Raw genomic sequence first — 21,489 nt, 5'->3', positions numbered from 1 at the left:
TTCGAGTCTGATTTTACTTATTGGAGCCACCACTTCTACTACGGCTGAACTGGACGAAGAACGCCAAGGCGTGGGGAGTTTTTTTGCAGCTGGGTTGCACATGAACGCACCTTCCTCTCGAAATCAACTTCGCCACTTTGCCTTCGCCTCGACGCTGATATTGGATGAACTCTTTTGCTTTCGGTTCGCCTGAAGCTTTCGTTCCGGCTGACGAACATCCAATCTTCAACTCACCCGCCAACGTTACCTCGCCACCTTTGTTTTCTTGTTTGCTACTTGGCAATCTGCCTCGATGCCCGACCTCGCCGAATATCACGGCGGCCTCATCGCCTTCGAGGGCCCTGCCGATCTTGTCTCGACCCAGCTACGTCTACTACCTACATCTTCACAAATAGCCATTCTTCCCAGTGTTAAAGAATTCCTTGAACCTGAACACCCGGATGCGCTATTTGAAGCGCGTCATTTTATCAAAAGAGTCCATGATGCTGTTACCAAGAGGAGAAATATAGCACTGGCCTTTCTCAAAGAGTCCACGCCGAAGCGGAAGAGATTGGTCTTCATGAACGGAGGCACCCCGAGTGCGCAAACGGTTTGCATCAGAGCCATCTCCCGTAACGATACCAATGGCGACATTGCCAAAGCTGAGGCGATTTTCAACGAAATTGTCAAGGGGGGTGTCGCTGGTCTGACTGCACATCCGGCCGCTTCAAGGCGCTCTTTCTTAGACACGTCCGAAGATGTTATAGAAGATCCCATAACGCAAGCTATGCGGGCGGCTGACGCCCTAGACCGGGAGACGGAAAGTCTTCAACCGTGCAGCGACATTGACCTCACCATCGCTTCCCAACGCCCACGAAGCATGAGTCTCCCCTTGTACAGCTATGCTGACAGATTTGGCGATGCAGCACCATTCTACGTCTTTGGTGAACAGCCCAACGATGGGAAGGCAGACGAGGAGGTTGAAGTACCAGAAACACCTCGAGCTTGTCGGCCACCTCCCAAATTGGCCATTACAAGCTTTGACGAACTTGAAAGGCTGGCGGCTCTTGACTTCGATTTTGCTGATAAGTCAGCCACGTCCCCTCCTCCTCGCTCTCCGAGCTGTATTGGTGAGGCCTACGGGCCGAACGACAAGGGTTTGCCAGCAACACCAAGAACCCCGGGCATGCTTGAAGTGGCAACCCCAAGATCCGATGTGTTCAGCATTCGTTCCACGGAACCCGTTGTCATAGAGAAAGCGTCACTTGTCCGAATGAAGTCTTCCGCGTCGTCCAAGACTCTGTCGCGGTCTCGCTCTGTGGGTCAGCTTCACCGGAGCAACTCACGATACAGGGACACCTTAATGCGCAAAAGAGAAAAGGAAAAGGAGTCTGCTACCGATAAGCAGACCTCAAAAACTCTTTCATCTTCTGTCGTTGAACTCACTGAGACTGCTGAGAGGCGTGATCTCAATGCGAGTCTCCAGGAAACGCCCAGGAAGGAACTCATAAGGGCGTCCCGGTTGAACAAGTCTTTGCCTCCTCCACCCCATGGGAGCCCAAAGCCCAAGAGGACCAAGGCAAATTACGTCGACAGGGGGACTGATGCTGAGGACTTTGTTGTAAAGAGTCCAGCCATTCAGCCTATACTGCCATTCTCGGAAGATCTTGTCATACACTTTAAAGATGAAAGCCCAGATCCGATTCTGGAGTATATGATTCGTGCTTTCAAGGAGGGTATCTACCCTGTTGCCTTGTCTTCTTCCAACACTTCAATTATCGATGGAGACGCTTCAATCCCCCAAACTCCAACATTGCAAACTGGGGAGTTGCAAGAGTCCCAGTTCACACCTGCAAAGACCATTCATGAGGACGAATACGACCCTTTCTCATACCAAGACACGGATTACACCTCAAAGCAACCGCAGCCACAACCAGTCTCAAGGACTGTGGCGACTTCACATCTGCCAACACCAGCGCAAACGCCCCCACCCATGGTTTCGGAGCTCGAGGATAAGTTCCATGACTTCAACGCCGTACACAGTCAGACTGCTATCGCGATGCAAAATTCACTACGATCCGTGCTTAATATCTACTTCCCTCCAAAGGCTACTGGTTTCTCCCAGTTCAACTTTCCATTACTTCCCGAGATGGATGGTTTGTGGAGGCCCATTTTCCGGGACGCCGAGGCAGGTGCTACTCCGAAGAAGAATGGCCACAGGATCGACCAGATATTGGCTATTGGTTCCCAAAAGGGAGTTAAAAAGACTTTCCTGTCTTCGATCGCTTGCCAGCTTGAGCAATTGGGGACCAAGTCCAGCGGCATCTCCCGGGCTGGAAGGCTGGATTTCAGGTAAGTCTTATCATGCTGATATACTCTGGCAATCTTCTCTAACATTTTTTCCAGATATCTCATGGCAAATGCAATGCAGTCATTTACTGCGCAGCCCTTGGCAAACCAGACCCAAGACAATCCGTTCACCAACTCGTATCTCTTGGCCATCCTCATCATCCCTCATTTGGAAACATATTTCGCCGTCCACTCTGACGTCCGCTTCCTGCTTCTCGACTACCCCCCAGACCACCTTGCGACCGTCCTTGCGCTCCAGAAGCTCGTTGGTGTTGAATTGATGAAAGTTGCCCAAGTCATTGATACAGACGCCAAGGGATCTCTACCCTTCAGCCACATTCGAGGTAGCTCCATTGGACGTATCTCCAACAAAAGCGACATGGCCTCGAGTTCAGGATCTCTTCAATCGAAGGGATCGACCACAATCGTGTCATCGTCCTCGACCGACGGAGTGGCAGTTTCAAAAGCAAACTTCCTCTTAACGTCAAAGGCAACGGACGCGGAAATTGGAACTTTCATCTCCACCATTTGGAAGATCCTTACCAGCATTTCCAGATTCTACCTTCCAGAAGACAACGACGACGACGACGAGCGAAGATCTGGCACTTCTTCACCATTTACCATGTCCAACCAGCGGCCCGTTAGCCCCCCAATGTCTCCGCCATCATCTAGCGGCAGGAAAATCGAGAAAAGATCGGGCTCGTTTAGGACTTTAGGTAGACAATCGTCTACTGTGGAAACGGTTGTGACGCAGCGAGTCAAGTCTCGAAGAAGTATCAAGAAGATGCCTGCGGACGGCGCATCCATCTTGACCGCCGACGTGGACTATGAGAGCGATGTAGACCTCGAGGAAAGACGTCTGATGCCCCTTTTCATGAAGAAAGCGGCCCAGACCCATACAAAGGGCAACAGCCGCAAGGCCTTGAAGTTTCTTGGTCTTGCATAATACGTTTCCCACCACAAGTTGTTATTGCCAAACGTTAGGGCCTGCATACCAGCCCTCTATACTCCCCTTGTAATGTGTGTATAATATGAGCGTAATGATGATTTGCCTTGTTGAGGGATACCTGGGGGAATTCGGAGATACTAGCTGCGGATGAGATGTCATCGGGAAAGCCATGACGCTGTTGTATGATTATGGAAACTTGCTGGTCGGTGGGAAAGGTTGAGGATATCTGCTTGCTCTCTTTAGCTTCTTTAGCCGCATCCATTGCGCGTTGTTGACGGTCAGAGTCGTTGACGCATAGTATTGCCGTAGATGGAAAAGAGACCTGCGTTCACGAGCCGATATTGTTTCCCACCTAGTCCCATGTGTTTTTGACTGGCTGTTAGTAAAGATCCTCCGGTACAACGGAGCAATATCAGAGCGTCGTGTTTAGTGGAAGTCACGTATCACATGACAAAAAAGCATAGTGCCGGCCACAGCACGAGTACACATACAGACGGCAGACTGGTAGAAATGGCAATAAGGCGGATGCGACAGCTAGCAATACAAATGTATCAGAAAATCCTCATCAATATAAAAAAGAGACACTTTTGAGAAACGAAAGGATAAGGAAACAAAGGTAGAAAAAAAGTGAGTCGTTCACTTCGTCCAACCGCTAGAACTCAGCTCATCAATCTCCGTCCAGAAACTCAAGCGTCTAGTGTATACTTTCTTTTGAACGCAACCGTGGAAAGGGTACAACAAACATGTCAAAAATAGAAACTCGACTTTGGATACATACATACAGAATAACATACACGGTCAGTTTGGAATAAATCAAAAACGTCATACCATAACGGAAACCCCCCCTCCCCACATCGACGTCAAGAGAACCTGTTTCGAGAGATTCGGCGCCCAACTAACTAGTGTAGCTTACCTCTTTCCAGGTCGACCTGACGTTGCGGGTATATATCAATCATCCATCCTCCCCAAATAATAAGCGGAGGCTTTGGCACTCTATCGGAAAAGAGTGGATAACATTGTTTTAGTTTAGTATTAAGAAAAAGGGACGACGGCCCAGTGACGCATGTGACCGCGCGGGGTCATGTGTCCCTCGCCCCCCCCATACCGATTCCCCCCTCCCCCGGCCCACGGACTCATGTATGGGAAAGCCGCGGTGCGGCGGGTGCAGCCAGCCAGCCAGCCAGTCAGTCACTCAATCATTCAGTGAGTCTGTCTGTCACTCAGTGCGTGGCTGTCCATGTGTCTGTCTCCCTCCCTACTTGCCTGTCTGCCTACCTGCTTCCCCCCAACTCACGTGAGGCCCGCCCGCGTCCGATGACCGCCGGGGTATCCGAAAGCCCCGAGTCCCGTAGCACGTCATACGTCGTTAAGCCTAGAGGCACCGGGAAGTGGATAGGGATGACGATGCAAAGACATGTTCGTCCGAGGCCGTTAGTTAGGACAAGCTGGCGAGACAAATACAGATATTGATGTCAGATGGCCGGCACGGCGCGCCATGGCGCCTCGAAATGAGACAGTGGGAACTGCGCTTCAAGAAAAGGAAAACGTCACTTGCCCATTACTTCGACCCTATCTACCAGAGAAAGCAGCAGCCGCCAAAGAAATCATGGCAGACGAGGAAGAAACACCTAGAAAACATGAAGGATGAGAAGAGACAGATGTCACCGTCCAACCCCATCCTCCTCCCCACGGATCATCCGCTTCGATAACCATGTGTTCTTAAACCCCCGCCGCCGGCAATGTTCGGTTGCAAAGTACACGGTGCGCCAGCCCAAAACACAGCCTACACATACACACGTAGAGATAGCCTCGTAACCCATCCTCAAGTCCTGTTCAGCCCCTCAGCATCCCCAGGTGTATTCTCCGTCGAAAGCGTCTCTGTGATGGGGCTGTTGGATGCACAAGCATCTAGGGGTGATCCCTCATTTTGCCATAAGCAACATCGTGGTCCCATTACAAAGGTATCTTTCTGTCGAGTGCGTGTGCGGTGTGTAGAAGGAGCTGAGGCAATCCAAATCAACACTCATCTATGCGTAGAAGTATGAAAGCAGCAGTGGGGAAGGAGAGAAAAAGCGAACGAAACAGCCTTGTCCGAGCCGCATCCGATTCCCAGCACCTTCATAGGTTGTGCATTCCTCCCTCGCCTAACTGCCCAGCTGTTTCCCCTCCGCCGAGAAAATCCGTAAATGCCATAGAACAAAGGTAAGGAAAGCGGGCCTTGGAAATAACCGGGATCGAGGCGTTTAGCAGCAGCCGCCGCCCGAGTTCGAGGAGACGCCGTGGCCGGGCCCAACCTGCACGCTGGGTTTCGTGTTGTTCGCGGTCGTGCTGCCCATGCGCTCCTTGATCTGGCGGGCCATGGTCAGGAAAGCCTGCTCGACGTTGCTGGCGTTCTTGGCAGAAGTCTCGAGGAATGGAATGCCCAAGCTGTCGGCGAACTCCTATTTAGGGGGTTAGCAGCCGCATCCTACGATGGGCACGTTATTTGCCAGGCTGACATTGCCAGTGCGGCATCGTGCTCAGGTGGCTGGCAGGTGGTAGCGTACCTTGGCAACAGTGTACTCGACAACCTTCTTGTCAGACATATCGCTCTTGTTGCCGACGAGCAGCTTGTTGACGCCCTCGGTGGCATATCTGTCAATCTCCTGCAGCCACTGCTTGACGTTGTTGAAAGAGTCCATGTCGGTGACATCGTAGACGACACAGATGCCGTGGGCACCACGGTAGTAGGAAGAGGTGATGGTGCGGAAACGCTCCTGGCCAGCAGTATCCCACTACAAAAAGAAATCTCCATGTCAGTTGCTTTTTTTTTATTTTCTTCGCCGCAAATGCAACCAGCCTAAGAAACCAACGACGGCAAGGGGGGGCTACTCACGATCTGCAGCTTCACCGTCTTTCCATCGAGCTCTATCGTGCGGATTTTCTATTATCCATCGTCAGCATGCGATCGGTGGGAGGCAGGTCGTTGGGAGGCCATACGAAGTCGACACCGATGGTGGAGATGTAGGACTCAGTGTAGGTATCATCGGCGAATCGCAAAAGCAAGCAAGACTTTCCAACACCGGAGTCACCGATGAGGAGAAGCTTGAAGAGGTAGTCGTACCTGCCGTCAGATCAGTATCGACATGAGCTTATTCAATATGACGTCGCCATCGAGGGTTTTTATCGCAACGAGAAGAACAACGAGGTTGGGGGGTCGGGATGGATGGAGAGGCTCTGCAAGAGTAGGAGGTCAGCTTGATGTCGACTCTCAAAAGGCTTCTTCCTTGGTAAGGAGGCGACAGACGAAACGTACTACTCGGGGTTCATTGTGATAAGCGGTCGCGGGGCGAAAACTTGCGGAAGTCAAAAAAGTGCAGCGGTTGGAAGCAAGCAGGACGATTAAATGGCTGTTGGCGAGGTGTTGGGAGGTGATGGATTGCGGTGGTGTCGTGATGAGGTGTTGGAAGCGACAAAGCAGGTCAAGTGAGGTAGGAGTCGGACGGAGTAAGGCAGGCTGCTACGTCAAGCCTTCTAGTGCAGTGAACCAGCCTTTGGTTAGTGCCCAGTGTCCTGTGCCCAGGAGTCCTGTGGCCAGTCGTCCAGTGTGTGTCCAGTGCGGTACCGCCTAGGAGCAAACGGGCCCACTCCCGCTTCAGTCAGATGTCACCAGCGAATGAAACGTCAGGAGCGCACGAGATAATTCACGTGACTTGTCGATGTTCTGGACCGATTTGGATGGAGCTCGAGCCTGACCCTCTCCAGCCCAGTGCAGGCATCTTTCTCCACCTCAGTACAGTACGTAAGCACCTGCTGGGGCTGCGTTGTAGTCCTTAATATCAGGATCCAGAGTCTCCCTTGTTGATATTGTGTGAAACACCTCTGCCAAACGCTGCACTCCTATAATCAACGTGAAAGCTATCGAACATGTGCGGCTGATTATCCTGCCTGTTTGTTTCCGTTTCTGAAAGGCTTGCTTGTTACTGCTGTTTAGACGTACCAAGCCAACACCCATCTCATTTGGTACCTCGCCGCAGGGTCAGTGTCTTGTACGGTGCGTCTATGCATAAGATAACGCGGTATAAGCATGCATGCATGGTGTGGTTGACAGGACCCCACCAACCCTCTTGGTTTGTGGGGATTATCCTAAATAACCAACTTCACCTCCATCTTAGCCAAATACCAGTGCCATGTTTGAACGTCCCTAATTGGACGGATAGTATTCTTCGGTTGAGGTTCGTTATAATCGTAGGTGCAATCTGCCGTAGCAGTATTATGGTGCGTTTGACTTGGCTAACTCGGAACTTCCACTGTGAAACAGTGTGAGTGTAATCGTGAGAAAGCTGCCGTTGTATGTGGCGATGCAAAGTTGTCATCTCTCGCTACTGCTCTTCATTTATTCAAACCGACTGCTCTGATATTCGGGGCCCTGCAGTAACCGTGGCTCAATCGTCACTAGAGGTCTTCTTTGGGATGGCCTTCAAACCGGCCATGGTCACCGCGAACTCAACAGCACCGTCCACGCCATGTCCTGTCGCTTTGGCATGCGGAGCGAAGACAACTTTCATCCATCGACGCCAGTTCTTGAGCGCTGGCATGCCCCGGTCGTCGGCCTCATCATTCACATGTCGATGTACTCCATAAACTGGCTTTTTGAAAAGCGCGATGCGACATGCAATCTGAGTAGACCACACTAAACCAAGACTTGGCGTCTTGAGTCCATAATCAGCAAAAGGGTCATCGCCCCAACCTGTAAACCATCGTTGTTGGTGGTCCAATGCCAAAGCGGGCGGCGCTGGTGGGCCAAAATCGTCCAAGCCGGGAGGTTCAGGCATACTGGAGCGCAACTGCTCGGCCATGGATGAAGAGGGTTCAACGGCCGAGGGAGAGAAAATAAGCGGTCCTCTACTTCTTGATGCCAAAGGGCTCTCCTGGGTAAACCCCACATGACTGCTAGGCGGTGGCATTCTAGAAATTGCGAGCGGGCTGGAGAATCGATCCGCGACCTGGTTGGACACCACGACAGCTAGATTGTACTTCTGCGCCAGCTCTCTAAGCAGAGCGCCCAGTCGCGTCAGTTCGTTGCTGCGGGTCCCCATATTCAATCCCTGGTTGCTGATTGCGCCTCGGTCAAATTCTGCACGGTAGTTGGATGCCACAGAATCGAGAACGATGAGGCCGATGTTACGTCTCTCTACCTCCACGGGAACTTGAAATTGGAGGATGTGCTCCTGCGACTCTAGATCAGGCGTAGAAGTGCTCGAGATGGCGTCAAACGTCGGCCGCTGCTCCAGCGGAAGATCTGCTAGCCGCGGATTGGCTGACAGCATTTGTGACAGCCGTCTTGTAGACAGCTGGGCCTCTGTCGTGATGTACAAAGCAGGGCGACCTAGTCCATACGGCGGTGGCAGTTGAACGGCAAGCAGCAATGACAGGAGAAACTGCGTTTTCCCGGCGCCGCTTTCTCCAGTAATCTCCGTCACATAACCAGTCGGGACTCCTCCCCCTAGAGCCCGGTCTAGGTCATCGTCGAGGGTGCTGATAGTGGACCATTGGTTTTCCAGGTCTGTAAGCGAACGCTTCAGAGGCGGGTTGTCACCTGGCTGACGGTTAGAGGGGCTGAAGTCGCGATGAAGGGCGTCGACAACAGCTGCACAGAGTCTCTTAATATCGAGCAGCGGCAGTTGGGTGCGTTTGCCGATGTCGACAACATCCAAAGTCAGAAGTTCGGTGGTAGATATCTGATGTCGTTCCAGACTCTGCACAAGTCCAGAAAATTGCCTAACGGGGAAGTCCGGTAGGAGCTGCAGCAAGTCGGTCATGGCATGTGGCAGGCGTTCAGTAGTGCGAAAGGGCAGAATATGTGCATGGTATCCGTACAGTCAAATTGTGTGTCCACTCAGTCGGATGCCGTTATGAGATGCGATGGTGTTCGGCAAGTGGACGTGTTCGGACAAGACAACGCGATACTGCGCTACTGTCAAGCTGAGTCAAAGGTAGACTCGAGCTGCAGTGACTAGAGAAGGCCGAAAAAGGAAGCGAACCTTCAGCGTTGCATGTCGATTGGCAATCTGAAAGACTCACACCCAGCCAATGCAAGTTCCTGCACATACACACACACACACCCCGTCGCGTCAGTTTTGACTGTTCGCGGCTTCGAGTAGTAGTTGACGTGCGGATTGGCTGCTCCAAAGGAAGTAAACACCTGCAGGGTCAGGGCAGTTGCTGCGATCCGATTCCGTTTGCCGCCGTCAAATGGAAAGAAGCTTAGGAAAAAGTGGATCATGTTTGGTTATGTAATCATGCAAGGAGCTCCAAATACCCTTGTTAATTGCCAAACTGCACGAGTTTACTCTCTCGCTGCCACATCCGGGGTTGTGTTTGCCCCAAACTTCCTTTTCGATCCATGTCTTCGATCTTTCGAGATACATCCCCTGAAGGACGATGAGGTTTTGAAACGCCATGAACCCGTTGGTACATCAGCCCTATTCAGGGCCACAACAGCTACCCGCTCCTAAGTTGTGGACGCAGCAAGCCTCTCGCAAGAGGCAGAATACACGGGAACGCGGCTCGCCAGGCTTTTGAGGACGATCTCTGGGCGGTTTTGGGCCGCCTCTTGAAACAGAAGAGGGATCCAGCCCCAGGAAGAAGAAAAGAAGTTATCAATCAAAAGCACCAACCAACAAAGTCGTCCGATATCAGCCATGGTCCACCATTTGGACTAGATCTAAAAATGAAAGCCCAAGCTCAAGGCTGAAGTCTGCCTTGTAGCGAAGCTCGTTTAATTTCATCAGACTCGGTTGGTCAAAACGACCAAGGGCATAGTGCCATCTTTAATCAGTCCGCTAGTCCCGGCTGGTTCAAGGTCGACAGCTCACACGCCGGACACGTATTTGTGGTATCGTCAGGTCTGTGAAGGATTCGACCATCTCATCTCATTCTAGGCTTGCAATGAAGTACGAAAAAGAAGCAGACACTTTTCTTTTCTGTTTTGTTCCTCCGTCATCGTCATTCACTTCGTCCTGTGTCGGCGGATAACCTTCACGAGTGTTGAGGCACTTCCTAACATGAGCTAACTCGGCTCAAGTAAGGGAGGGAGGTTGGAAATGTTATGACTTTTGCAGTCCTCAGGAAGATCGGCAGTCTCCATTCCACCCTGCAGTCCAAAAGCGTCTGCATCAAGTGTCTGGTCCCAGTGTTAGGCAGTCATTTACCAAGATGTCTCAGTGGTCCCGTGTTTACCAGCATTCGCACCAATTGCACCCAAGCCCTTTTAATTTTTTGTCTTTGTTTTCACCTTCTCCCCGCCTTCTCGGGCGTGGTCTTTTAAGCATGCAGCCTTGATTTTCTAACCTTACCCCCTTGGTCTGCATTAACAGGGCTCTTCATCTTCAGCTGCTGTAAGCCACAAAGCGACCGACTGTGTTATAGTTGGTCTAGCTGAACCCTGGATACCTAGCTAGTCAATCTCCCCTAAGCCAAGCTCCTCAATTAGAATTCGAACGGGACTAGCTCAAGGGCTAGTCGGTTCTCAATTCGCTGTCGACGCCGGCCGAATGTTATTGCCCTCTGTGGGTGCTCGAACCCGATTGTCTCTACCAACGCGGCTCCTAACACCGGAGGCTGTGCCCAAGCATGTCGAGTAGGACAAACAATAGTGCCATTAAGGACAAGGCAACACGAGGCGTGGCCCTGCTTATAATGGTGGACCAGCCTCTCAGCTCTTCGAGCCCTATCTCTCATCTCTCGTCCTGCTTGATCTGTATCCCTTTGGTTGATTCGACGTGCCTCACGACCTGACCATTGCCCGTCCCGCCATATTCACTTCGATCACAGCTGCTCGGTCACCATGGTGAACTCATATCGGACCATTGCCGGTCTGGCGGCTCTCTCAGGTATCGCCCAAGCCAAGATCTACGCTGTGCCCGAGGCCACGACCACGTTTGACCTCCCTCTCGACCGCTTCAATCCTCATCCGACCAAGGCACCCGCCTACGCGGAGTTGAAGAGGCGGCAGGCCACGTCTGGAACCACCGTTCTCGTTGCTCCCGATAACACGTGTGGTTACATCTCTGGCCGCCCTGGCGCGGCCTATACCTGCGGTTCCGTTGCCACCTGCCTCTTCTTTACCGCCAACCGAAACAACCCTGGCCGTGTCGCCTGCTGTGACTCCCAGGAATGTGGCGCGCGCCGTACGTGCTACGACCAGAGACAGGTGTCTACATTGGGACTTTGCAACGATGGCTGTCTCGTTGATCGGTTCACTCTCAAGTGGTTAGTCTCTTGACCGCTTCAATACCAGCTCCTCCGTCCGTCTAAAGACTAACACGCACACAGCACCAACACGGCCAGGCCATACTGCAACACCATCTCTTTCCCGGGGAGTGTTTTTGACTACTGGTGCAACACGCTTGAGATCTCCACACCACAGTCTGCTCAAACGACCTACGAAGGCCAGACTGGGCGCACCTGGGAGCCGCTCGCCCTGACGGATGATGCCTCTTCCAGCAACGCGCGAATCGTGTCGACAACGTCCAGGATAAGCGTCAGCACCACCCTGCCCGGCCCTGGCCCGGGACCGACCACCTCCGTCAATCCGGCCCCCGAGGAAAAGTCGGGTGCCCCCGTCGGCGCAATCGTAGGAGGCGTCGTCGGCGGCATCGCAGTAATTGCTCTCATCGGTATCGGCATCTTCCTTATCCTCCGCAAGAAGAAGCAGGATCCAAACCAGCAGCAGACACCACAGCAACAGCTGCAGCTGCAGCAGCCTCATTCCGCCCAGCCCCAGATGGCGCAGAACGGGTACCCAGGCCCCCCGCAGGGCCCCCCGGGTGGCTCTCCGACCGAATACGCCGGCACCACGACCCACACACAGTCCGTGTACGACCCCAAGTTCGCCGCCACGAGCCCCACAGGCTACCAGCAGAGCTTCGGCAACACGCCGCCTCCCCAGGGCGGATTCCAGCAGCCGGGATACTTTACTGCCGCCAACATGGTGCCCGACCGCGCCGACACCACCAGCCCCGGCGCCGTGTCGCAAATGACGGACCACCACAGGTACAGCGTGCAAGCCATGTCCCCCGGTGGATTTCAAGGACAGACACCTCCGCCTCCGGGCCCTCAGCAGCCGTATCAGCAACAGCCGCCGCCTCCGCAGCAGCAGCAGCAGCAGCAGCAGCAGCAACAGTTCGCTGCGCCCCCGCCCACCATCCACGAGGCCCCTACCGGAAACGACGGCCACAGGGGCCAGATGCACGAGCTTGCCTGAGCAGCTTACTGATGGGAAACGCCCGGGACGGTCTGAGGAAGATTGTGTGTTTCGGGTCGGTTCCATGTTTTCTTGTACATCCTACCATACTTTTTACTTCTGGCAATTTTTCTTGTCCTAGGTTCGGTCCTGGGGGGGGGAGGAGGAATACAAAATCCAAAGGAGTACTACTACTACTACGACTACAACTACTACTACTACTACTGCATCAAAGGAGATGAATGCTACGCTTGCTATATGATGGGATCATCCGAGGGGGAGGGGAACAATGTAATGCTGTTTTTTTTGTTTATTTATTTTAGACTTTGCAACTTTTTTTACAACGAGCCATTTCCATGGTAGACAGGAGAAAAAACCTCGAATCAAAATTTTCTATAATTGACTGAATCAAACTTCCCATGTTTGCCGTATCCGGGTATGTATGAGGGTGATGTGAAGTAAGTGACTTCAGGAGTTGAATGTAAACAAAGAAAAAAGATTTAAAGTTTCAACACGCACGAGAGAGCCAAGATGGTCGTCCGCCATCCAGAGCCCCCCCCTCCCCCCCAAAATCGAATTCCCAGTTCGTACCTTAACCGTACCGTACTTTGATTCACCACCATACATCTTCATAGGAAACGCACCACGCGATGCGGGAGGTGAACATAACTCTGTCGGTGTACAAGTACCCGAAGAAGACCAAGAAAAGTGGGAAAAAAAAAAAAAAACACAAGCCAATGGATTCGGGTGGCGAAATGTGCTGCAGAGAAAGGAAGGGGGGAAGGGGAGGGGGTAAGTGTAAGCCAGGGAGATTTCTTTTTTCTTCAGCCTCGACTTCTGACCTTGCCTGATGCGGCGTGCCCTTGCGTTAGTTCCATCGCAAACAAACCACCGAGTGGGTGTCGGAGGGCTTCGTACTTATTTGTCAACTTGGCGTTTTCCCCGAGTAGGCAGATAGGCTTGTCGAGTTCAGCATGTTGATGGTGGAACTTGACATACTCAGAAGCATCGCAGGCAGTCACAATCTGAGACTCGATGCTAAAGTTTTTTAAACGGAGGGTATATTCCTGAAATTAAGGCTTGCTATTTTGTGTACTCCATTTGTGCATACTTCATATGTTCCACATCATGCTGCGTGACCCGGTACTCAATATCCACATTCTCGTCATACGCATAATCATGTCACCATACAACATCACCATGCCCACTCGAGGCAAGCTTACAACCAAGGTAACATCCCGGCTAGTAGTCGATCAGCCGCAGCTTCTTGCCAATCTCCCTCCGGCGCGCTTGCACAGCAGCCCGCTCCGAGGGCTTCGTATCCATCATATCGAGGTTCTCGCCACGGGCCTTGAGGGCTTGAAGGAGCATGCCGGCGTCGAAGAAGCCGTCTAATGAAAGACAAGTCAGTAAATATTACTTCAAGTACGTGTAATTCACATGTGTGATGGGTGAGGACTTACATCCGCCAATTTCATCATCCTCACTGAGGGCGATGCTCTCCTCAGTCGGCGATTGCGTTCCCGTCGATGACCTCGCAATCGACGGCTTAATGGAGTCGTGTGCGGTGATGAGCCGTCCGCGGGACTTAATGCCCTTGACGGGCTTCGGGCGCTGTGGCTGCTCCAGCTCGCGGGCACGGGTTTGCCGCACGCCGGTGCCGCGGCGGGAGGTGATGCGGAGGATCCGTCTGACTTCGAGTAGGTAGCTCTCAAGAGTGTCCATAAATCGCTTCGTCTGGCGGTGCTTGCTCGAAGCACAGATAGAAATGCCCTCATCCTTGATGATGTATCCAATACCAAATCCATCTCCAGACGTAGGCCCGAAGCCAAACTGCCTCAGGGATGGGTTGCCACAGTTGGATGTAGACATGATGGTTGTGTTGATCTTGTCCCAGCCGCTGTCCGCGAAGATCTGCGGCATCGAGGCCTGGCCGTTGCCGTTTCGTGAGTTGGTGCTGTCACCTCGTGCGCGGCCGACAGACTGCACCTCGGCGCCGTTCAGAGAGAGCACCGAGTCCCGGCCAGGGCTACCCACCACGGAACTAGCATCACGCTCCGAGTATCCATCGATAGGGCTGGAGTAACCATTGGAGCTGCCGCTGCTGACAAGCTCCTCGTCGATGGTGCGTTGCCAGGTGCAGAAGAGGGCATAGAGATGGCGGTCGCAGCCCTTGGCCTTTGCGCATTCCCTGGTCGTGTTGACGTGGCGCTGACAAGCCGCTCGGAGGGCCTCGACCTTTTGCTCGGCCGGATTATCAGCCCAGAAGGTCTGAACAAAGTTGACTGATTCATCAGAGACGCTGCGGATGGCCTCGGTGCGGCCGTGAAGGAAGATCTTGGTCATTGCGGGCTCGTATGTGCACTCCACGCGGCCATATAGGCCGTAGTAGGCGGCCTGGAAGGCCATCTGTACGAAAGCGTCGGGGGAAAATCCCATCGAGGTCATGAAGTTCTTGCCGTAGTGCTTGAAGTCTAACGTCTTGAACTCGTTCTGCTCGATGAGGTCGGCGAGCCTTGACTCGGCAAACCGGACGGCGATGCTGAGCTCGGGGCTCATGTCCCACTCCAGCTTGTGCGGGGTGGTGTGAACTTCGCCGAAGCTATCGGGGTCGCGCTTCGCCGGGTCGGGGCTGGTGGAGGCCCACAGAGTCGGAGCCTGACCGTTGATGGTTCTTGCAAACCTCAGTATGGTGTCCGTATACACGTCACTCGCGAACCTCAAGACCGTGTGGCCATCCACACCAGTGTGCTCAAAGTTGATACCGGCGCTGCCGTTCTTGCAGACAATGATCTGCAGCTTGTCGTACCATCGGTTGGTGCAAGTTCCAACCTGCACGCCCTTCTCAACCAGGCTGGTACCGCAGAGCATATTGCCACAGAGCGCATCGGCGTCGGCAGGCTCAGTATAGTCCAGGCACAGGACGAACAGGGCCGAGTCGACTATGCCGAGGCAATCGGCGTTGTTGGAGCCCTCCTCCTTGGTCAGGACATCTCTCAGCCCCGACCAGATCTTTCGGTTCTCCGTGCTCAAGACACCGAGAGCTCCCTTGGCGGCGTCCTGGATTGGGATTTGTGCGGCGTCGTCAATAATGGTTTGGAGGTTGATGGACACATCCTTCTCAGACATGATGAGGTCGTTGTTGGCATCCAAAACATCGAACCAGTAAAACTGGCCATGGCACATGACAATAATGTGCCTCGACTCGGGGTCTTGCTCTATCTGGCAGCCGTTTTCGGTGGGCACACGCGCCGTGCCGAAGAGCCTGGAGTACTGGTACATGCAGAGAGGCTGGCCCTTGATGTTGTCAGGGGGCAGCTCCTCCTTGCGAACTGCTCGGACAAACTCCAGGGCGGACACCACGAGCGATGCCGCTCGGGTCACCTGGTTGTTCCTCGCCGGGGTTGGGTCATCTTCCAACAGGAAAAAGGGGTTCAGGTTAAGGACAACGGGGTTGTCGAAGTTCAAGTACGAATCATACCCTTGAAAGACGATTAGCCATGGCCAGAATCAATGTATATAAGGCACCTTACAGAATTGTTCAATGTAGCTGGACTTATCAACAGCGTAGGCCTTCAGCTTCTCCTGCAATTGCGGGCCATCGCTCTTTAGAAACTCCTGAACGGCTTGCTTGGTGTCGGAATGTTCTCGCGCCGACTGAAGTGGCTTCAGAACGGTAAGGTACTTTTCGCAGGTTTCCTCGAGTTCGGGAATGGGGAGTTGCTTGAGCTTGTCCTGGCCGGCAAAAGTGACACCGCCCTCGACGGATTTGTCGCTGTATACAGCCATAGAGTTACCGTCGTGGTTGCTCTTCCTCGACTTGGGCGGGTCGATGTGTTTCCTGAGCTCAGCAGTGTCTGGGATAGATCGAGGTACCGAGGAGTTGTTGATGGACTTTTCAAGAGTCTCGCCGAGAGGCCTAGGTCGCGAAAAGATTCGGACTTGAGTGGGCATATTTGTTAGCTTTGGTTGGAGGAATATTATGACCTCTTTTAGGCGTAGAGGGGCGAAACGTTGGTGCTGATGTTCAGTCCGCGCAGCGCCGTGCGGTAGAAGTAGTGACAGTCTTGCAGGCAGTAAGATGGCATCACACCAAACAATGCTACAACGTCTGGGCAACAGTGGGTAGAGTTGGAAGGGGAAGAGGGAAAAAGAGGAGACAGTTCGGCTACGAAGCAGGATGGGACTAGGGAATATATCAACGGGCCTAAGGAAGTCGGAGGATAGACGGATGAGGTGCGGTTAGGCCGGGTGAAAGCAGGCAAGCAGGCACTAGCCCACGGAATAAGGCACGTCCAAAGCAAGATGGGAGATGGGATGGAAAAGGCAACAGGCAGATGGGATCGGGTGGAACCCCCCACAAACAAGACGGGGATGGGCTGGCCTGCAGCTCCTCCGGGGTCCCGGGGTCTCGTCTCGAGGTGTGCCTTTTCACATGTGCAACCGTCTTGGGACTGTACCGCAGGACCGGAGGGTCGCTCTTGATTGGGCTGACGGGAGAGAGGAGGATGGGGGGGGATTAGGGGGGGTAGAGAGATGGGCTTCGCTGGTCGGATATGGTATTGGAGGGGGCTTGTGAAACTTCCTCCGCAGGGCCGACGCGAGATAGCAATTTGGGTGCAAGCCAGTTTCGTAATCTGCCGAGACTTTTTTTTCTCTCTTCCTCGTCTGGATAAAAAGGCATCATGACAGGGGAGAAGAATAGAAATGCCACCTACCGAACAGCTAAATGGTTGCGTGCAGCGATAGCGAAAGTGGATGAAGATGACGGCGACAAGTGATTGCGGAAATGATTGCCACGGTGGAAGACACCTGGGGTAGATAAACGTGGAGGGATCGGGTGGCTGGAAACAAGTCAGTTTCTAGTACAGAAAATGGTGCCTATTTGTTCCGGTGAAGCCATCATATGAGAACGTGACAGGCACGAGGACGCGAGACAAAGGCGCCAGAAGGCCGGGGCAAGGCATCCATCACTCACCTATTCTGAAGGTCGCTATGTGCGCACGGGCAAAAGTGTCGTCGACAGTTGAAAAGTTTCAGAAAAGGCTGGCTACTGCAAGGGACTGAGTTCGGCCACGGGAAGAAGAGAAAGCAGAGACGATGTGGTGACGGGGATGGTGGGAAAAGAGTAGACGGCCTCCGCTGCTAGGCTAGGGTGCGACTTGAGTTGAGCAGTTGAACTGAGGTGGCAGATGTGTTGGGCTATGCTATGGAGATGGCGATGGCGATGAGCAACGGCGACGTCGACGTCGACGGTGGTAGGGATAGTGGGCGCGTAGGTAGAGAGAGAGATACACACACAACGTCTGGAGCTGTGATGCAATCAATGCGAGGGGCGGTTCTGGAATCCGACGTCAGGCCCCACAGTCTGGTGCAAGTGCAGGTGCAGATGATTTGGCTTGGCTGGCCGCTTCAGGCTGCGAACCCCACGGGGTCGTGGATAGGCTAAGAATACGGACGGGGTCAGGAAAGAGACAAGGTATGACAAAGACCGAGGGGTTGTGAGCCTTTCGGGCGAAGGGGATATCGAGAAACGTGGTAAAGGTCGGCTGTGGTTGGACGGACGGATCAAGAACCGCCTTTGCGCTTGGGGCGACGTGAGAGAAAGAAAGAAAAAGGCGACAAGGGGTGTGTATGTGTGTGGGTTGCAACACCCAAGGAGCCCTTGGCGGGCTGACTGACTCCGCGCGGCGGAGGAGGGGTGTGTTGGCGTGCTTGAGCTTTTCCTTGTGAAAGGAACCCCCCGAAGCGTGGCACTAAGGTGGATGGGTGACCCAAAGGTGACGATGGTACAGAATAAACTTCTGCAGCAGAACCCGAACAGGCCCGGATCGGCGTTGGTACAATCTCTAATGCTGTAGTAAGGATATCGAGTGGGCAAAAAGATAGTTTCAGCCAGGGCCGTTTCCACGCGACAGTTGTGGAGGAAGAGCGGCGAGAAGGAAAGAGAGAAAAGAGGGGAAGAATGAAGAATGTGGGCAATGAATCATTTCCCCACGGGTCGACTTTGTTGGAGAAATGGGCAGGGGGGGTTTACAGAGATGCTTCAGTGTACGTAGGTAGCAGTAGGCTCTACTGGTAGTGCCTTCAGTATACGTACGCACGTAGGTTGGGGGCTTCCAGTGGGGAATACAAAAGAGAAGAAAAAATGGACGCAGATAGAAACGGGTTTAGTTTCCCTTTGGTGCGAGATGCGGGACCTTGTTCAACATCAGCAAAAGCAAACCGGCAGCAATCATGGCAGAGCTCAAATTGAATTGTGACATGTATCCGTAATCCGATCCAACCCTGGACTGCGCGTGCGGCATTATTGAAGAGGTCCGCTGTCGCTGACATGTGCCCAGTTGTCCAGCCAAGCAATTACGGCGATCAGGAAGTCTGCCCAGCTTACAGGCGAGTTTAGAGTCTAATTGTAAGTGGGGTGCGTTCGTATGCTTCTTTTCCGCGAGCCGAGTCGCATATGATTGTGTGGGTTACTCCCAAGAATGTGTTGGCGGTTCATAAAGAAGTGTACACATGTAGGACAGTGCTTTCATTATCGCCAACTATATTCCCGTAGTGGTTCTGGTAACAGTTGGCAATCGTAGCCAGCTATCCGTTTTCCAACTCGTAATGCGGGAGCCGTCACTCTAGAGTCCAGTATATCTACTTTTACTCCAAAAAAGGAACTCCCCTCACGCCAACTGCTTGGAGGGAATGTTGCTCAGGTGACACCAATAATGACGAAGTTGTTGCTCATCCAAGCACTGGGCTACTTTTTTACTTGCCCGTTTAGGCAAACTTCGTAGCCCGTCTAACGTCAAGCCCGATCGACTCGACGAAGGTACTCGAAGAGTCCTCAAAAGGGCAATCACTCTTGGGAGGCGTCACAAGACTTGTTGTGCGACAGCCATCCTTCCTAAGTGCATGTCTCCCCTCTAAAACATTCGACGTTTGTCTCTCTCAGTTCCCGACAGAAAACTATAACATTGTGAAGAAGAAAGGCCCATCAAGCAAGGAAATGCAAACAGCTTCGACCAGTGATTTGGACCGAGCCAACCGAAATCCAAATCCCTCAACCCGGCCCAACGACGGAATAAAGATACTTGCTATTAATAATTAATAACCAACAGTGGATCGCCACCGGCCTTCTGGCTGAACCTCTTCGGATCAAGGGACGAAGACGCAAGTGGATGCGGCGCTGCGGGAAGACGCTGACTGTGGGTACCAATTATGGAGGAGGATAAGCATCTGGCAGACAGGAGACAAACTGGCACCTGGGGCCTGGAGCGTTGCTCCGCCCCGAGCCAAAATCCCCCACGACCCTCCTTGTCAGTGGGAGGGAAAAACCGCCAGTACGGGTCAAGTCACCTGCATGCGCCAAACGTGCGCCTAGTGGCTGACCGTCCCGCTGCCACCTGACGCTGGACGGCAGGAAATGGTATCGTTTTCGCTCCGTCTGGTTGGCCCGTTGACAATCAAGCACAACCTTCCTCCGAACACCTCCCGTTGTTCCTTGCCGAGAAAATCCCGGGGCTGCGGAATTCGCGTGGGGTACCGGTGGCATCCCATCTCGTTCGTATCTTTCCCCGCCATCCGAATTGCACTCGATGCATGCATCTTGCGTCGTAACAGATTACTGCATCAGCTTAAGGATGAACTTCTGTCGAGCGGGAGACTCTGCATTGTGGAATCATCTCAGGTTTAAGAAGACAAACGCTACACATGGTCGTTAACAGGAAGCAAGGAAAAGACATCAAGGTGAGGCGTCATTTACAGGTTGGTACATCGCTTATGCACTCATTTGACGCCTCGTCGAATATGTGTTTGCCACCTGCTCAGAGCCAGAAGTCTGCCCACAGGCTCCGTTCCCGGTTCAGTCGGCCCCACTCTTGGCGGCCCGGCCCGGCGGCAAAATCATGCTACACGGCGACGTTTGCCGGCCCGTAGTTAAATAGACACAGGTCTTGGGAGCCTTTATCGTATATACCACTCCCGCGTAATACCCTCCCATTGAAGTGACAGGCATCTTTAAGAAGAAAGTCGGGTCGACCCGGCATTGTGGTTTTGGGTTCAGGTATTCGTATGCTACCTTCCTCGTCGAATAAGCCTACTGCAAAGAATTTCGAATTATAAATCGCCTATCTTGTCGACCATAAGATTTACAAATACGTTCGAAGCTGAATGTAAGCTCGACTTTGTTGGCTGCAGTGTTCTGTATTAAATGATGTTTCTTCATCTCTGCGGATGTCCTAGATCCGCATGCGTGCCTTTTCTTTCTGTGTAAGCCTTAAGCATATGTTCATCAGTTTCGCATGTTTTTTAAGGTAAACCTTGTACTCTTCCCAGAGATCACACCATAATTTTATATGTTCTTTGCCAAGTTCAGATGAAAGGCCTGCGTCCTCCACGTGAGTCCTAGTCTGCATGAGATCGACTTGTTAAGCATTAGCTGCCTTTTCTCACAAGCCCCATGTCCTCTTAATCTCTATATAGTAACTCACTCTCCCGGTCAAACTCCTCATCTCATTATCCGCGTCTTGAAAGCCAGGAGCGAGAGCTTGGCGTCAGCGTCGTGTAGAACTCACATTGCCACTTAGCCGGATTTAATAGCAACAAAGAGTACTTGTAGAGACAGGAGGGTCCACAGGTCGTATGAGAGCACCAGAACTCTAGCCACTTCAGGGGTGACGGTCATGGCAAATGCATCATCAGGCAACAGACGTTCCATACTCTGACTCATCCTGGCCCTGTAAATCTGAGGCGTACATGGTCAAAAAAGTTGAATTCAAAGAAACGAATGGTATCTTGACAAGGAACATCGATTTCAGACTTATGTTCACGGTAGGAATAATTCCAAAAAATTCTCCCTACCCCTAGGGCTCGCTGAAGCCCCATACATTCTGCTTTCTGCTAGACAAGGTGTGTCACAATGTTGTTGACCAAGCCAAATATCTGGGGCTGCTTTTCTCCGAGATAAACTGTGTTTGAAGACATTTTGAGTCTT

At 52.7% G+C, this 21,489-nt stretch overlaps 5 protein-coding genes across 5 annotated transcripts; 2 read left to right on the top strand and 3 right to left on the bottom strand.

Annotated features, from left to right (window-relative positions):
* Positions 1-292: 292 nt before the first annotated feature.
* CTRU02_203661 (gastric mucin-like protein) lies at positions 293-3,274 on the top strand (the record flags this gene model as incomplete). Its single annotated transcript, XM_036722236.1, has 2 exons — positions 293-2,331; positions 2,386-3,274. The coding sequence occupies 2 exons, from the start codon at positions 293-295 to the stop codon at positions 3,272-3,274; spliced, it is 2,928 nt and encodes a 975-aa protein (XP_036585842.1).
* A 2,246-nt stretch (positions 3,275-5,520) lies between these two features.
* CTRU02_203660 (GTP-binding protein ypt1) lies at positions 5,521-5,958 on the bottom strand (the record flags this gene model as incomplete). Its single annotated transcript, XM_036722235.2, has 2 exons — positions 5,521-5,718; positions 5,824-5,958. 2 exons carry the CDS (start codon positions 5,956-5,958, stop codon positions 5,521-5,523), a joined length of 333 nt encoding a protein of 110 aa, XP_036585841.2.
* Positions 5,959-7,701: 1,743 nt separating this feature from the next.
* On the bottom strand, positions 7,702-9,078 carry CTRU02_203659 (DNA repair protein RAD57; the record flags this gene model as incomplete). The annotated part of the gene is made up of 1 exon (XM_070204247.1): positions 7,702-9,078. The coding sequence occupies one exon, from the start codon at positions 9,076-9,078 to the stop codon at positions 7,702-7,704; it is 1,377 nt and encodes a 458-aa protein (XP_070062010.1).
* A 2,027-nt stretch (positions 9,079-11,105) lies between these two features.
* On the top strand, positions 11,106-12,524 carry CTRU02_203658 (DUF1620 domain-containing protein; the record flags this gene model as incomplete). Its single annotated transcript, XM_036722234.1, has 4 exons — positions 11,106-11,530; positions 11,594-12,008; positions 12,039-12,320; positions 12,357-12,524. The coding sequence occupies 4 exons, from the start codon at positions 11,106-11,108 to the stop codon at positions 12,522-12,524; spliced, it is 1,290 nt and encodes a 429-aa protein (XP_036585840.1).
* Positions 12,525-13,745: 1,221 nt separating this feature from the next.
* Positions 13,746-16,457, bottom strand: CTRU02_203657 (carnitine acetyl transferase; the record flags this gene model as incomplete). The annotated part of the gene is made up of 3 exons (XM_036722233.1): positions 13,746-13,894; positions 13,967-15,985; positions 16,037-16,457. The coding sequence occupies 3 exons, from the start codon at positions 16,455-16,457 to the stop codon at positions 13,746-13,748; spliced, it is 2,589 nt and encodes an 862-aa protein (XP_036585839.1).
* Positions 16,458-21,489: the final 5,032 nt, after the last annotated feature.

Source organism: Colletotrichum truncatum, assembly GCF_014235925.2.
Source record: "Colletotrichum truncatum strain CMES1059 chromosome Unknown Contig_0002, whole genome shotgun sequence".
Taxonomy (NCBI): domain Eukaryota; kingdom Fungi; phylum Ascomycota; class Sordariomycetes; order Glomerellales; family Glomerellaceae; genus Colletotrichum; species Colletotrichum truncatum.
This window is presented reverse-complemented; position numbering and strand designations above follow the sequence as displayed.